This window comes from Pseudophryne corroboree, chromosome 3 (assembly GCF_028390025.1).
Source record: "Pseudophryne corroboree isolate aPseCor3 chromosome 3, aPseCor3.hap2, whole genome shotgun sequence".
Lineage (NCBI taxonomy): Eukaryota > Metazoa > Chordata > Amphibia > Anura > Myobatrachidae > Pseudophryne > Pseudophryne corroboree.
The window spans coordinates 277974080-277989950 of record NC_086446.1 but is presented as its reverse complement, the minus strand read 5'-3'; the positions used below and the strand labels follow the sequence as shown (position 1 = coordinate 277989950).

General features: G+C 52.3%; 1 protein-coding gene across 1 annotated transcript in view; it reads right to left on the bottom strand.

Moving 5' to 3' along the window:
• Positions 1-15871, bottom strand: part of ZGPAT (zinc finger CCCH-type and G-patch domain containing) — a 70148-nt gene that overhangs the window by 32860 nt on the left and 21417 nt on the right. Inside the window, exon 2 of the mRNA XM_063959159.1 lies at positions 1492-2098. Coding sequence (XP_063815229.1) covers positions 1492-2045 — 554 coding nt within the window. The 5' untranslated portion in view covers positions 2046-2098. The remainder of the gene's footprint in view (positions 1-1491; positions 2099-15871) is intronic.

The following is a 15871-nucleotide window of genomic DNA, read 5'->3' as shown; positions in this document are numbered from 1 at the left end:
CCTTTGAGACGCCTGGGCAGGCGCGGGCTGAGAAGCCGGCTGTCCCACAGCTGTTACGTAAGGAGTTGACACTGTCGGTTTATACCTTCCACCTATCCATCCACTCTGGTGTCGGCCCCACAGGGGGTGACATCACATTTATCGGCATCTGCTCTGCCACCACATAAGCCTCCTCATCAAACGTGTCGACACAGCCGTACCGACACACTGCACACACACAGGGAATGCTCTGACTGAGGACAGGACCCCACACAGCCCTTTGGGGAGACAGAGAGAGAGTATGCCAGCACACACCAGAGCGCTATATAATTTAGGGATTAACACTATATTGAGTGAATTTTTCCCAATAGCTGCTTGTATATACAATATTGCGCCTAAATTTAGTGCCCCCCCTCTCTTTTTAACCCTTTGAGCCTGCAAACTACAGGGGAGAGCCTGGGGAGCTGTCTTCCAGCTGCACTGTGAAGAGAAAATGGCACCAGTGTGCTGAGGGAGATAGCTCCGCCCTTTTTCGCGGACTTTTCTCCCGCTTTTTTATGGATTCTGGCAGGGGTATTTATCACATATATAGCCTCTGGGGCTATATATTGTGATTATTTTGCCAGCCAAGGTGTTTTTATTGCTGCTCAGGGCGCCCTCCCCCAGCGCCCTGCACCCATCAGTGACCGGAGTGTGAGGTGTACATGAGGAGCAATGGCGCACAGCTGCAGTGCTGTGCGCTACCTTGGTGAAGACTGAAGTCTTCTGCCGCCGATTTTCCGGACCATCTTCGTGCTTCTGGCTCTGTAAGGGGGACGGCGGCGCGGCTCCGGGAACGAACACCAAGGACGGGTCCTGCGGTCGATCCCTCTGGAGCTAATGGTGTCCAGTAGCCTAAGAAGCCCAAGCTAGCTGCAAGCAGGTAGGTTCGCTTCTTCTCCCCTTAGTCCCTCGATGCAGTGAGCCTGTTGCCAGCAGGTCTCACTGTAAAATAAAAAACCTAAAATAAACTTTCTTTCTAGGAGCTCAGGAGAGCCCCTAGTGTGCATCCAGCTCAGCCGGGCACAGAAATCTAACTGAGGTCTGGAGGAGGGTCATGGTGGGAGGAGCCAGTGCACACCAGATAGTACCTAATCTTTCTTTTAGAGTGCCCAGTCTCCTGCGGAGCCCGTCTATTCCCCATGGTCCTTACGGAGTTCCCAGCATCCACTAGGACGTCAGAGAAACATTTAAAATTCCTGATCCACCCAAATGTATTATTATAGACTCTAAAACCAGCACTAATGCGTGTCTGGATCACACAGCCACACTGAGCACTTTTCCCCCTGCACTAAGTGCCATTTAATCTTATGTAGCGATCACTTATTTAACTATAAGTTAGCAAGCAGGGCCTTATTACTGCTTTGTCTGTACTAATAGCCTTGTTTTATTACGGTGTTTGTTTCCAAATGTAAAACTTCTGGAGTATGCCAGCACCATAAATGTCAATGTTAAGAAAAATAATCTCTTCACCTGCAGCTGTCATTGAAATTACACTTATCATCCAGGAAGTAGGGGCAAGGCTTCATGGCCTTGTGGGTAGGATAGAGATACAGAACTCGGACTCCACGGCTTCCATCTTCCATTTGCTCTGACCCCACAACCATAGCATTGTGATACTCTAAGGTCCCCCATGTGCTATAGTATGGAGCTTTCACTTTCATTCCACTAGTCTCATCTTCCTCCTCCTCCTCTTCCCTATCCTCTGAGTTGTTGGAACTATTCACATCATTAGTCTCAGGAAGTATAGTTTTATTACTCAATTCTCCAATGGCCAAGCTGAAAGCCTCATACTCGTCGTCCTGATGTGAGGATGATGATGGCCCATCAAGTGCTGACAGTAAATTGGACTTCTGTACAGAGAGTAGGCTAGACTCGGTCAGTTCGATCAGCTGCTGTAAATCTCCCTGGAGCTGAATGAGATCTGCTTTCTGCGACGGATCCACATCACCATGCAGGGTAAGGCTCACTTGCTCCAGCTGAGCTCTGTAGGTCTGCAGAGCAGCACCTAGACTCTCCTCATCCATCGTGTACTGTAACAAGCTCTAATCCAGCAATGGCCTATTCAGACCTTTCTAATCTGCAAGATAAAATCCCAAGATTTAAAGGAGATCAACTGACAAAAAGAGAGGTAATATTTCCATAATTGTTCACACCCTCCATGTACAGTTGTGCTCATAAGTTTACATACCCTAGCAGAATTTGTGATTTTCTGGCCATTTGTCAGAGAATGTGGGCTAGATGCATCATCGCTTGGAAAGTGATAAAATGGAGAGTGAAAAAGTACCAGCCAATCAGGTCCTAACTACCATGTCACAGGCTGTGTTTGAAAAATGCCAGTTAGGACCTGATTGGCTGGTACTTTTTCACTCTCCATTTTATCACTTTCCTAGCGATTATGCATCTGGCCTATGATAACTCACAAACTTTTCTTTCACTCCTGATTAGTGGTTGGGTGAAGCCATTTATTGTCAAACAACTGTGTTTACTCTTTTTAAATCTTTATGACAACAGAAACTACCCAAATGACCCTGATCAAAAGTTTACATACCCCAGTTCTTAAGACCGTGTATTGCCCCCTTTAACATCAATGACAGCTTGAAGTCTTTTGTGGTAGTTGTGGATGAGTCTCTTTAATTTTCTCAGATGGTAAAGCTGCCCATTCTTCTTGGCAAAAAGCCTCCAGTTCCTGTAAATTCTTGGGCTGTCTTGCATGAACTGCACGTTTGAGATCTCCCCAGAGTGGCTCAATGATATTGAGGTCAGGAGACTGAGATGGCCACTCCAGAACTTTCACTTTATTCTGCTGTAGCCAATGACAGGTCAACTTGGCCTTGTGTTTTGGATCATTGTCATGTTGGAACGTCCAAGTACGTCCCATGCACAGCTTCCGGGCTGATGAGTGCAAATTTTCCTCCAGTATTTTCTGATAACATGCTGCATTCATCTTGCCATCTATTTTGACCAAGTTTCCAGTGACTTTGTAGCTCACACATCCCCAAAACATCAGCGATCCACCTCTGTGTTTCACAGTAGGAATGGTGTACCTTTCATCATAGGCCTTGTTGACTCCTCTCCAAATGCAACGTTTATGGTTGTGGCCAAAAAGTTCAATTTTGGTCTCATCACTCCAAATGACTTTGTTGCAGAAGTTTTGAGGCTTGTCTCTGTGCTTTCTTTTCTCCATATACTAAACCATGTTCATGACCCTCTTTTCTGGTCCCTAGAGACTGTTGGCAATTATTTGTTACCTTTATTCAAAACACAATTGTATCGATTCAGTCTCTGTGGAACAGAAAAGCTCCCAACTCCCTACAACACAATAACTCTGCTAACTATGTAGCTAATTATACTAAACGAAAACACATACAAGGTTTCCAATTATAACACCATATCACTCCTTCTTATATGCTTTTAAAATAACATTATAATGTCCACAATCTGAGGTTTTTTTTAACGTGATATATGGATTTTGTTTTTACCGTTCTGGCACCAAATTTTAATCAGTAGAATCAGCTGAAATATGTTGGAGTCTTCTCCCTCAGCGTAGAAAAAGTCAGTTGCACATATAGTGTTAACACATGGCCATGTATGTAGTTTTTATGCATCAACTTTACCCTTCTTAATGTCCGTGGAGAATTTGCGCTGGTCAATAGAACTCCCGGCTCTGGTAGCAAAATTCCGTTAAGTTGAGCCAAATCTGGAGGTCCAAATCCAGTTCCACGTTGGTTGCAGGGCTTACAAGGAAAGCGGTTCTGTGTGTCTGCTGATACTGCTAAAACGCGTTTCTCCGCCTCACATCACAGTTAGATACTAACTGATGAAGCCGCCGATGGTGATGTGAGGCGGAGAAACGCGTTTTAGCAGTATCAGCAGACACACAGAACCGCTTTCCTTGTAATGTTATGTTAAAATAACATTATGGAAATGTTATGTTCCATAATGTTATTTTAAAAGCATATAAGAAGGAGTGATATGGTGTTATAATTGGAAACCTTGTATGTGTTTTCGTTTAGTATAATTAGCAGAGTCATTGTGTTGCAGGGAGTTGGGAGCTTTTCTGTTCCACAGAGACTGAATCGATACAATTGTGTTTTGAATAAAGGTAACAAATAATTGCCAACAGTCTCTAGGGACCAGAAAAGAGGGTCATGAACATGGTTTAGAATATGGAGAAAAGAATGTGTTTTTAATTGCATTGCTGATTTTATATCTTTTGAATATTATTTTATTCTTTGGTACTAAATAACTTTGAAGTTTAAATAATAAAAAATAAGATTTTACTCACCGGTTAATCTATTTCTCGTAGTCCGTAGTGGATGCTGGGGACTCCGTAAGGACCATGGGGGAATAGACGGGCTCCGCAGGAGACTGGGCACTCTAAAGAAAGATTTAGTACTACCTGGTGTGCACTGGCTCCTCCCTCTATGCCCCTCCTCCAGACCTCAGTTAAGGAAACTGTGCCCGGAAGAGCGGACATTACAAGGAAAGGATTTTGGAATCCAGGGTAAGACTCATACCAGCCACACCAATCACACCGTATAACTCGTGATAAAATTATCCAGTTAACAGTATGAACAACAAACAAGCATCACTCAACTGATGCCACATAACATAACCCTTTAGTAAGCAATAACTATATACACGTATTGCAGAAAGTCCGCACTTGGGACGGGCGCCCAGCATCCACTACGGACTACGAGAAATAGATTTACCGGTGAGTAAAATCTTATTTTCTCTAACGTCCTAGTGGATGCTGGGGACTCCGTAAGGACCATGGGGATTATACCAAAGCTCCCAAACGGGCGGGAGAGTGCGGATGACTCTGCAGCGCCGAATGGGCAAACTCAAGGTCCTCCTCAGCCAGGGTATCAAACTTGTAGAACTTTGCAAATGTGTTTGAACCCTACCAAGTAGCAGCTCGGCAAAGCTGTAATGCCGATACCCCTCGGGCAGCTGCCCAAGAAGAGCCCACCTTTCTTGTGGAATGGGCTTTCACTGATTTTGGATGCGGCAATCCAGCCGCAGAATGAGCCTGCTGAATCGTGCCACAGATCCAGCGAGCAATAGTTTGCTTTGAAGCAGGAGCACCCAGCTTGTTGGATGCATACAGGACAAACAGCGAGTCAGTCTTCCTGACTCCAGTCGTTCTGGTCACATAAATCTTCAAAGCTCGAACTACGTCAAGCAACTTGGAATCCTCCAAGTCACAAGTAGCCGCAGGCACCACAATAGGTCGGTTCAAATAAAAGGATGACACCACCTTTGGCAGAAATTGCGGACGAGTCCGCAATTCTGCCCTATCCATATGGAAAACCAGATAGGGGCTTTTACATGACAAAGCCGCCAATTCTGACACACGCCTAGCCGAAGCTAAGGCCAACAGCATGACCACTTTCCACGTGAAATACTTTAGCTCCACGGTCTTAAGTGGCTCACACCAGTGGGATTTCAGGAAACTCAACAACACGTTAAGATCCCAAGGTGCCACTGGTGGCACAAAAGGGGGCTGAATTTGCAGCACTCCCTTAACAAACGTCTGAACCTCAGGCAGTGAAGCCAGTTCTTTTTGGAAGAAAATAGATAGGGCCGAAATCTGGACCTTTATGGACCCTAATTTTAGGCCCATAGTCACTCCTGACTGTAGGTAGTGCAGGAATCAACCCAGCTGGAATTCCTCTGTAGGAGCCTTCCTGGCCTCACACCAAGCAACATATTTTCGCCATATACGGTGATAATGCTTTGCTGTCACGTCCTTCCTAGCCTTTATCAGCGTAGGAATAACTTCATCCGGAATGCCTTTTTCCGCTAGGATCCGGCGTTCAACCGCCATGCCGTTAAACGCAGCCGCGGTAAGTCTTGGAACAGACAGGGCCCTTGTTGTAACAGGTCCTGTCTGAGAGGCAGAGGCCATGGGTCCTCTGTGAGCATTTCTTGCAATTCCGGGTACCAAGTCCTTCTTGGCCAATCCGGAACAATGAGTATTGTTCTCACTCCTCTTTTTCTTACAATTCTCAGCACCTTTGGTATGAGAGGAAGAGGAGGAAACACATAGACCAACTGGAACACCCACGGTGTTACTAGTGCGTCCACAGCTATCGCCTGAGGGTCCCTTGACCTGGCGCAATACCTTTTTAGCTTTTTGTTGAGACGGGACGCCATCATGTCCACCTGTGGCAGTTCCCATCGATTTGCAATCTGCGTGAAGACTTCTTGATGAAGTCCCCACTCTCCCGGGTGGAGGTCGTGCCTGCTGGGGAAGTCTGCTTCCCAGTTGTCCACTCCCGGAATGAACACTGCTGACAGTGCTAGTACGTGATTCTCCGCCCAACGAAGAATCCTGGTGGCTTCTGCCATTGCCACCCTGCTTCTTGTGCCGCCCTGGCGGTTTACATGGGCCACTGCGGTGATGTTGTCTGACTGAATCAGCACTGGTTGATTTCGAAGCAGAGGCTCCGCTTGACTCAGGGCGTTGTATATGGCCCTTAGTTCCAGGATATTGATGTGCAGACAAGTCTCCTGACTTGACCACAGCCCCTGGAAGTTTCTTCCTCGAGTGACTGCCCCCCATCCTCGGAGGCTTGCATCCGTGGTCACCAGGACCCAGTCCTGTATGCCGAACCTGCGGCCCTCGAGGAGGTGAGCACTTTGCAGCCACCACAGAAGAGACACCCTGGCCCTGGGGGACAGGGTGATCAGCCGATGCATCTGAAGATGCGATCCGGACCACTTGTCCAACAGATCCCACTGAAAAATCCTTGCATGGAACCTGCCGAAGGGAATGGCTTCGTATGACGCCACCATCTTTCCCAGGACTCGCGTGCAGTGATGCACCGATACCTGTTTTGGTTTTAGGAGGCCTCTGACCAGAGTCACGAGCTCCTGAGCCTTCTCCTCCGGGAGAAACACCTTTTTCTGGTTTGTGTCCAGAATCATGCCCAGGAAGGGCAGACGCGTCGTAGGAATCAGCTGCGACTTTGGAATATTCAGAATCCAGCCGTGCTGTAGCAACACTTCCTGAGAGTGCTACACTGATCAGCAACCGCTCCCTGGACCTCGCCTTTATGAGGAGATCGTCCAAGTATGGGATAATTGTAACCCCTTGCTTCCGAAGGAGCACCATCATTTCCGCCATCACCTTGGTAAATATTCTCGGTGCCGTGGACAGGCCAAACGGCAACGTCTGGAATTGGTAATGACAGTCCTGTACCACAAACCTGAGGTACTCCTGATGAGGTGGATAAATGGGGACATGTAAGTACGCATCCTTGATGTCCAGAGACACCATAAAATCCCCTTCCTCCAGGCTTGCAATGACCGCCCTGAGCGATTCCATCTTGAACTTGAATTTCTTCAGATAAATATTCAGGGATTTTAAATTCAAAATGGGTCTGACCGAACCGTCCGGTTTCGGTACCACAAACATGGTGGAATAGTAACCCCCTCCCTGTTGAAGGAGGGGAACCTTCACTACCACCTGCTGGAGATATAGCTTGTGAATTGCTGCCAACACTACCTCCCTTTCCCTGGGGGCAGCTGGCAAGGCCGATTTTAGGTAACGGTGAGGGGGCGTCACCTCGAATTCCAGCTTGTATCCCTGAGACACAATTTGCATAGCCCAAGGATCCACCCGTGAGCGAACCCACTGGTGGCTGAAATTTCGGAGACGCGCCCCCACCGCTCCTGGCTCCGCCTGTGGAGCCCCAGCGTCATGCAGTGGATTTAGTGGAAGCCGGAGAGGACTTTTGTTCCTGGGAACTAGCTGCATGGTGCAGCTTTTTTCCTCTACCCCTGCCTCTGGCAAGAAATGATGCACCTCTGACTTTCTTGCTTTTCTGTGAACGAAAGGACTGCATTTGGTAATACGGTGCGTTCTTTGGCTGTGAGGGAATATATGGCAAGAAATTTGACTTCCCAGCCGTAGCCGTGGAAACTAGGTCCGAGAGACCGTCCCCAAACAATTCCTCACCCTTATAAGGCAACACCTCCATGTGTTTTTTAGAGTCGGCATCACCTGTCCATTGCCGAGTCCATAAGACCCTTCTGGCAGAAATCGACATTGCGTTTATTCTAGAGCCCAGCAGGCAAATGTCCCTCTGGGCATCCCGCATATATAGGACAGCGTCTTTGATATGTCCTAGGGTCAGTAAAATAGTCTCCCTGTCCAGGGTATCTAACTCCTCAGACAGAGTATCCGTCCATGCTGCTACAGCACTACACATCCAGGCCGCAGCAATTGCTGGCCTCAGAAGGGTACCAGAATGTGTATAAACAGACTTCAGGATACCTTCCTGCTTCCTATCTGCAGGATCCTTTAGGGCGGCCGTATCCTGTGACGGCAGGGCCACCTTCTTAGATAAGCGCGTCAACGCTTTGTCTACCCTAGGGGAGGATTCCCAGCGTAACCTATCCATTGGCGGGAAAGGATACGCCATAAGTAATCTTTTGGAAATCAGTACTTTCCTATCAGGGGAATCCCACGCTTTTTCACATAACTCATTTAATTCATGTGAAGGGGGAAAAGTCACTTCTTGCTTTTTCTCCCCAAACATATAAACCCTCTTGTCAGGGACAGGGTTTTCCTCCGATATGTGCAATACATCCTTCATTGCTATAATCATGTATCGGATGGCTTTAGTCATTTTAGGCTGCAACTTTGCCTCATCGTCATCGACACTGGAGTCAGAATCCGTGTCGACATCTGTGTCAACCAACTGGGATAGTGGGCGCTTTTGAGACCCTGACGGCCTCTGAGCTGTAGAATCAGACACGGGTTGAGACCCTAACTGATTATCCAACCTTTTATGCAAGGAGCTTACGTTTATCATTTAACACCTTCCACATATCCATCCAATCAGGTGTCGGCGCCGTCGGCGGCGACACCACATTCACTTGTTCTGCCTCCACGTAACCGTCCTCGTCAAACATGTCGACACAAACGTACCGACACACCGCACACACACAGGGAATGCTCTAATTGAGGACAGCACCCCACAAGGCCTTTTGGGGAGACAGAGAGAGAGTATGCCAGCACAAACCCCAGCGCTATATAACCCAGGGATTACACAGTAATTTAGTGTTTACCCAGTAGCTGCTGTTTATGATAATTTGCGCCTAAATTTATGTGCCCCCCCTCTCTTTTTACCCTTTTTCTACCTTGATACTGCAGGGGAGAGCCTGGGGAGCTTCCTCTCAGCGGAGCTGTGAAGAGAAAATGGCGCTTAGTGCTGAGGAAGAAGGCCCCGCCCCCTCAGCGGCGGGCTTCTGTCCCGGGTCTGTGTAATAAAATGGCGGGGGCTCGTACATATATACAGTGCCCAGCTGTATGTGTGTGTCTTTTTGCCAAGAGGTATCCTAATTGCTGCCTAGGGCGCCCCCCCATGCGCCCTACAGTGACCGGAGTGTGTGGGTAGTGTGGGCGCAATGGCGCACAGCTGCATTGCTGTGCGCTACCTCATGTGAAGACAGGAGTCTTCTGCCGCCGATTTCGATGTCTTCTTGCTTCTGACTTCTGGCTCTGCGAGGGGGACGGCGCCGCGGCTCCGGGAACGGACGACCAAGGTTAAGATCCTGTGTTCGAACCCTCTGGAGCTAATGGTGTCCAGTAGCCTAAGAAGCGCAACCTAGCCGCAGTTAGTAGGTTTGCTTCTCTCCCCTCAGTCCCACGTAGCAGAGAGTCTGTTGCCAGCAGAAGCTCTCTGAAAATAAAAAAACCTAACTAAAATACTTTCTTATTAGCAAGCTCAGGAGAGCTCACTAAAAGCACCCAGCTCTGGCCAGGCACAGATTCTAACTGAGGTCTGGAGGAGGGGCATAGAGGGAGGAGCCAGTGCACACCAGGTAGTACTAAATCTTTCTTTAGAGTGCCCAGTCTCCTGCGGAGCCCGTCTATTCCCCCATGGTCCTTACGGAGTCCCCAGCATCCACTAGGACGCTAGAGAAATATATTTCATATATATATATATATATATATATATATATATATTTTATATATTTCATATATATATATATATATATATATATATATATACACACACACACACACACACACACACACACACACACAGAGTGTCAGCGCTTTCAAATTTTATTCCTTCTTGTTTGTTTCTTAAGGGTTGAGTATCTCTTAACTATATGAAGGCAGCGGCAATTCTGTTATATAAAAACTGGGTATTTGGTTAGCGCCCGGAAAATTTCTTGTTTGTCTCTGTGCTATTTGGAGTATTGTAAGCAAGATGCTTTGTGGCATTTGCGTAGTATTGGCTTTCTTCTGGCGACTCGACCATGCAGCCCATTTTTCTTCAAATGCCTCCTTATTGTGCATCTTGAAACAACCACACCACTTTTTTTCAGAGAGTCCTATATTTCAGCTGAAGTTATTTGTGGATTTTTCTTTGCATCCCGAACAATTTTCCTGGCAGTTGCGGCTGAAATTTTTGTTGGTCTAACTGATCGTGATTTGGTTTCCATAGAATCCCTCATTTTCCACTTCTTAATTAGAGTTTGGCATTCTCAATTGCTTGGATATCTTTTACATCCCTTTCCTATTTTTTTACCTTTTCCCGCAGATCCTTTGACAATTCTTTTGCTTTCCCCATGACTCAGAATCCAGACAGTCAGTGCAGCACTGGATGAATGATGCAAGGGTCTTTCAGGAGTCCAGAAACTCACTGACCTTTTATACAAACACACTGATTGCAAGCAAACAGATCACAGGTGAGGATGGTTACCTTTAGTAGCCATTCAAACCCGTTTGTGTCAACTTGTGTGCATGTTATCAGGCCAAAATCTCCAGGGTATGTAAACTTTTGATCAGGGTCATTTGGGTAGTTTCTGTTGTCATTATGATTTAAAAAGAGTAAACACAGTTGTTTGACAATAAATGGCATCACCCAACCACTAACCATGAATGAAAGAAAAGTTAATGAGTTATCATTCATATTCTCTGACAAATGGCCAGAAAATCACAAATTCTGCTAGGGTATGTAAACTTATGAGCACAACTGTAGATCATAAAATATAAACTAGAATATCAATACATGACAAAGTACTTTACCAGGATTTAGTTCTCACTTGTTATTAGATTTTTAGGTTTCATTTGAGGAAATAATCTGTTTAATTAAGTCAAACCTTCATTCAACTTGTATTAAATGATTGGTTTACCTGCACCCTCTTAAAACCATTTTAACCTTTGGATGCAACAAAAACTTATTTCTCCGGATAAAACATTATCCAAGGCACAAAGCATTAATCACATACAGGGGCACAACATAACAATGATGTTTGAGGAAATACAATATAGTTTAAAGTTGGAAGAGTCATGGCAGGGAGTTTTTGCATATTCATAAAAACAACATTCTATATTGAAAGGATTCAGTATAGTTTACCGGCGTACAGGATGCCAGCAGTCCATATCCTGACAGCGGCATCCCGCCCGCCAGAATGCTGGCAGTGGGGCGAGCGCAAAGAGTTCTTTCGTAGGCTTGCTGCGCTCGCCACAGGATCTATTCCCACTCTATGGCTGTCGTGGACACTCGTGAGTGGGAATAGCCCTCCGGCTGGTGGTATTGTCAACTGTCAGGATTCCACGTCGGTATCCTGACCGGCTGGGATCCCGACAGTTGGAAAACTGAACATATCCCCATTGAAAAATCTTGTATTGTGTCCTGCTAAATCAGCAGCATGATAGGATTTATTATATACAGCACATTTATAGAAGACACTTTCTAGCTTGTGATATATATTATAAGGGCACGGTCGTGCCCTTATATTAAGGCTGAATCGAACAAACGGAATTCTCCCATAGGGAACTTCTGAGATGGGGGCATGGTGTTTGAGGGGCTACACCTCAAAACTGATTGGACGTACCGAGCTGAAATTTGGCATGGACGTGTAGAATCGTCACCCGCTGGTGCATGCCAAATTTCAGGGCAAAATAATAAAAAATGAGGAATTGAGAGTAAGCTAAAGTTCCAACTGTCAGTTTTTTTCTGCCACTCCCTCTGTGGCTTTTTGACATGGTTTTCCTATAGAGTGAATGAGGATTTTTTTGGGAAGGCATAACTCAGGATAGAGGACAAATTAAGACTTGGGGTTTGTTTTATTAGATAGAGTATGTCCCAGTGTAGTGCCTTTTGGGGTTGTGGTTTTTCAAAAAGTTATAGTTTTTTTTTAATTAAGTAAAATATGCCCCATTTTAAAGATAGGGCTTTTCAATTTGTTGCGCCTGCGCAGTGGCCGCCAGCAGGGGGTGAACATAGATGAGCTTGTCAAGTTGTGCACGAGGAGAGCGCGGGAAGCAGTGTCTCGTGCATGACGAGGACAGCTGCAGGCGGCGGGAGGACGAGAAGGAGGGAGCCTCTACAAGACCCGGAGGAGATCGCGGGACGTGAGCGACGGAGGGAGCCTTACTGGGGGAGGAGAACGACGGAGCAGAAGCCGGGTCCCCTTCAGGAGTGTCAGCGGGAGGAGATAGCCGCAGCTCGGAGGAAGCCGGGCCCACTTAACTCAGCGGGAGCGTCGGCAGGATGTATGCCATCCTTTCTTATTTTTCTTATACTTCTCCCGCCCTGTTGTGTCCGCCCGCCCGGCCGCCCTGCTGTGTCCGCCCGCCCGGCCGCCCTGCTGTGTCCGCCCGCCCGGCCGCCCTGCTGTGTCCGCCCGCCCGGCCGCCCTGCTGTGTCCGCCCGGCCGCCCTGCTGTGTCCGTCCCCCGCCTGCCCGCCCGGCCGTGTCCGCCCGGCCTGCTGTGTCCGTCCTCCGATGCTGTGCCCGCCCTGCTGTGCCCGGCCGCCCGCCCACCCTGCTGTGTCCATCCGGCCTGCTGTGTCCGTCCTGCCGTGTCCGTCCTCCGCCCTCCCTGCTGTCTACGCCCATCCCCCCCGCCCTCCCTGCTGTCTACGCCCATCCCCCCCCCCCGCCCTCCCTGCTGTCTACGCCCATCCCCCCCGCCCTCCCTGCTGTCTACGCCCATCCCCCCCCCGCCCTCCCTGCTGTCTACGCCCATCCCCCCCCCGCCCTCCCTGCTGTCTACGCCCATCCCCCCCCGCCCTCCCTGCTGTCTACGCCCATCCCCCCCGCCCTTCCTGCTGTCTACGCCCATCCCCCCCCGCCCTCCCTGCTGTCTACGCCCATCCCCCCCGCCCTCCCTGTCTACGCCCATCCCCCCCCGCCCTCCCTGCTGTCTACGCCCATCCCCCCCCGCCCTCCCTGCTGTCTACGCCCATCCCCCCCCGCCCTCCCTGCTGTCTACGCCCATCCCCCCCCGCCCTCCCTGCTGTCTACGCCCATCCCCCCGCCCTCCCTGCTGTCTACGCCCATCCCCCCCCGCCCTCCCTGCTGTCTACGCCCATCCCCCCCCGCCCTCCCTGCTGTCTACGCCCATCCCCCCCCGCCCTCCCTGCTGTCTACGCCCACCCCCCCCCCGCCCTCCCTGCTGTCTACGCCCACCCCCCCCGCCCTCCCTGCTGTCTACGCCCATCCCCCCCCGCCCTCCCTGCTGTCTACGCCCATCCCCCCCGCCCTCCCTGCTGTCTACGCCCATCCCCCCCGCCCTCCCTGCTGTCTACGCCCATCCCCCCCGCCCTCCCTGCTGTCTACGCCCATCCCCCCCCGCCCTCCCTGCTGTCTACGCCCATCCCCCCCCGCCCTCCCTGCTGTCTACGCCCATCCCCCCCCCGCCCTCCCTGCTGTCTACGCCCATCCCCCCCCGCCCTCCCTGCTGTCTACGCCCACCCCCCCCCGCCCTCCCTGCTGTGTCCGCCCATCCCCCCCGCCCTCCCTGCTGTGTACGCCCATCCCCCCGCCCTCCCTGCTGTGTACGCCCACCCCCCCGCCCACCCTGCTGTGTCCGCCCATCCCCCCCCCGCCCTCCCTGCTGTGTCCGCCCATCCCCCCCGCCCTCCCTGCTGTGTACGCCCACCCCCCCGCCCTCCCTGCTGTGTACGCCCGCCCTCCCTGCTGTGTCCGCCCACCCCACCCGCCCTCCCTGCTGTGTCCGCCCATCCCCCCCGCCCTCCCTGCTGTGTCCGCCCATCCCCCCCGCCCTCCCTGCTGTGTCCGCCCATCCCCCCCCGCCCTCCCTGCTGTGTACGCCCATCCCCCCCGCCCTCCCTGCTGTGTACGTCCACCCCCCCCCCCGCCCTCCCTGCTGTGTACGTCCACCCCCCCCCGCCCTCCCTGCTGTGTCCGTCCATCCCCCCCCCGCCCTCCCTGCTGTGTCCGTCCATCCCCCCCCCGCCCTCCCTGCTGTGTCCGTCCATCCCCCCCCCCGCCCTCCCTGCTGTGTCCGTCCATCCCCCCCGCCCTCCCTGCTGTGTCCGTCCATCCCCCCCGCCCTCCCTGCTGTGTCCGTCCATCCCCCCCCCGCCCTCCCTGCTGTGTCCGTCCATCCCCCCCGCCCTCCCTGCTGTGTCCGTCCATATCCCTGCTGTGTCTGTCCATCCCCCCCCCGCCCTCCCTGCTGTGTCCGTCCATCCCCGCCCTCCCTGCTGTGTCCGTCCACCCCGCCCTCCCTGCTGTGTCCGTCCATCCCCCCCGCCCTCCCTGCTGTGTCCGTCCATCCCCCCCGCCCTCCCTGCTGTGTCCGTCCATATCCCTGCTGTGTCCGTCCACCCCCCCGCCCTCCCTGCTGTATCCGTCCATCCCCCCCGCCTTCCCTGCTGTGTCCGTCCATCCCCCCCGCCCTCCCTGCTGTGTCCGTCCATCCCCCCCCCGCCCTCCCTGCTGTGTCCGTCCATCCCCCCCCCCGCCCTCCCTGCTGTGTCCGTCCATCCCCCCCCGCCCTCCCTGCTGTTTCCGTCCACCACCCCCCCCCCCTGCTGTGTCCGTCCATCCCCCCCGCCCTCCCTGCTGTGTCCGTCCATCCCCCCCGCCCTCCCTGCTGTGTCCGTCCATCCCCCCCGCCCTCCCTGCTGTGTCCGTCCATCCCCCCCCCGCCCTCCCTGCTGTGTCCGTCCATCCCCCCCGCCCTCCCTGCTGTGTCCGTCCATCCCCCCCCGCCCTCCCTGCTGTGTCCGTCCATCCCCCCCCGCTCTCCCTGCTGTGTCCGTCCATCCCCCCCCGCCCTCCCTGCTGTGTCCGTCCATCCCCCCCGCCCTCCCTGCTGTGTCCGCCCATCCCCCCCGCCCTCCCTGCTGTGTCCGCCCATCCCCCCCGCCCTCCCTGCTGTGTCCGCCCATCCCCCCCGCCCTCCCTGCTGTGTCCGTCCATCCCCCCCGCCCTCCCTGCTGTGTCCGTCCATCCCCCCCCGCCCTCCCTGCTGTGTCCGTCCATCCCCCCCCTGCTGTGTCCGTCCATCCCCCCCGCCCTCCCTGCTGTGTCCGTCCATCCCCCCCTGCCCTCCCATCCCCCCCGCCCTCCCTGCTGTGTCCGTCCATCCCCCCCCGCCCTCCCTGCTGTGTCCGTCCATCCCCCCCGCCGCCCTCCCTGCTGTGTCCGTCCATCCCCCCCGCCGCCCTCCCTGCTGTGTCCGTCCATCCCTCCCCGCCGTCCCCAGACGCATCACCTGACACTCACACGGACCTGACACACACGCACACATTCACACGCAGCGCCTGACACACACAGACGCGCAGCGCCTGACACACACAGACGCGCAGCGCCTGACACACACAGACGCGCAGCGCCTGACACACACAGACGCGCAGCGCCTGACACACACAGACGCGCAGCGCCTGACACACACAGACGCGCAGCGCCTGACACACACAGACGCGCAGCGCCTGACACACACAGATGCGCAGCGCCTGACACACACAGACGCAGCGCCTGACACACACAGACGCAGCACCTGACACACACACACACACGCAGCACCTGACACACACACGCAGCACCTGACACACACACGCAGC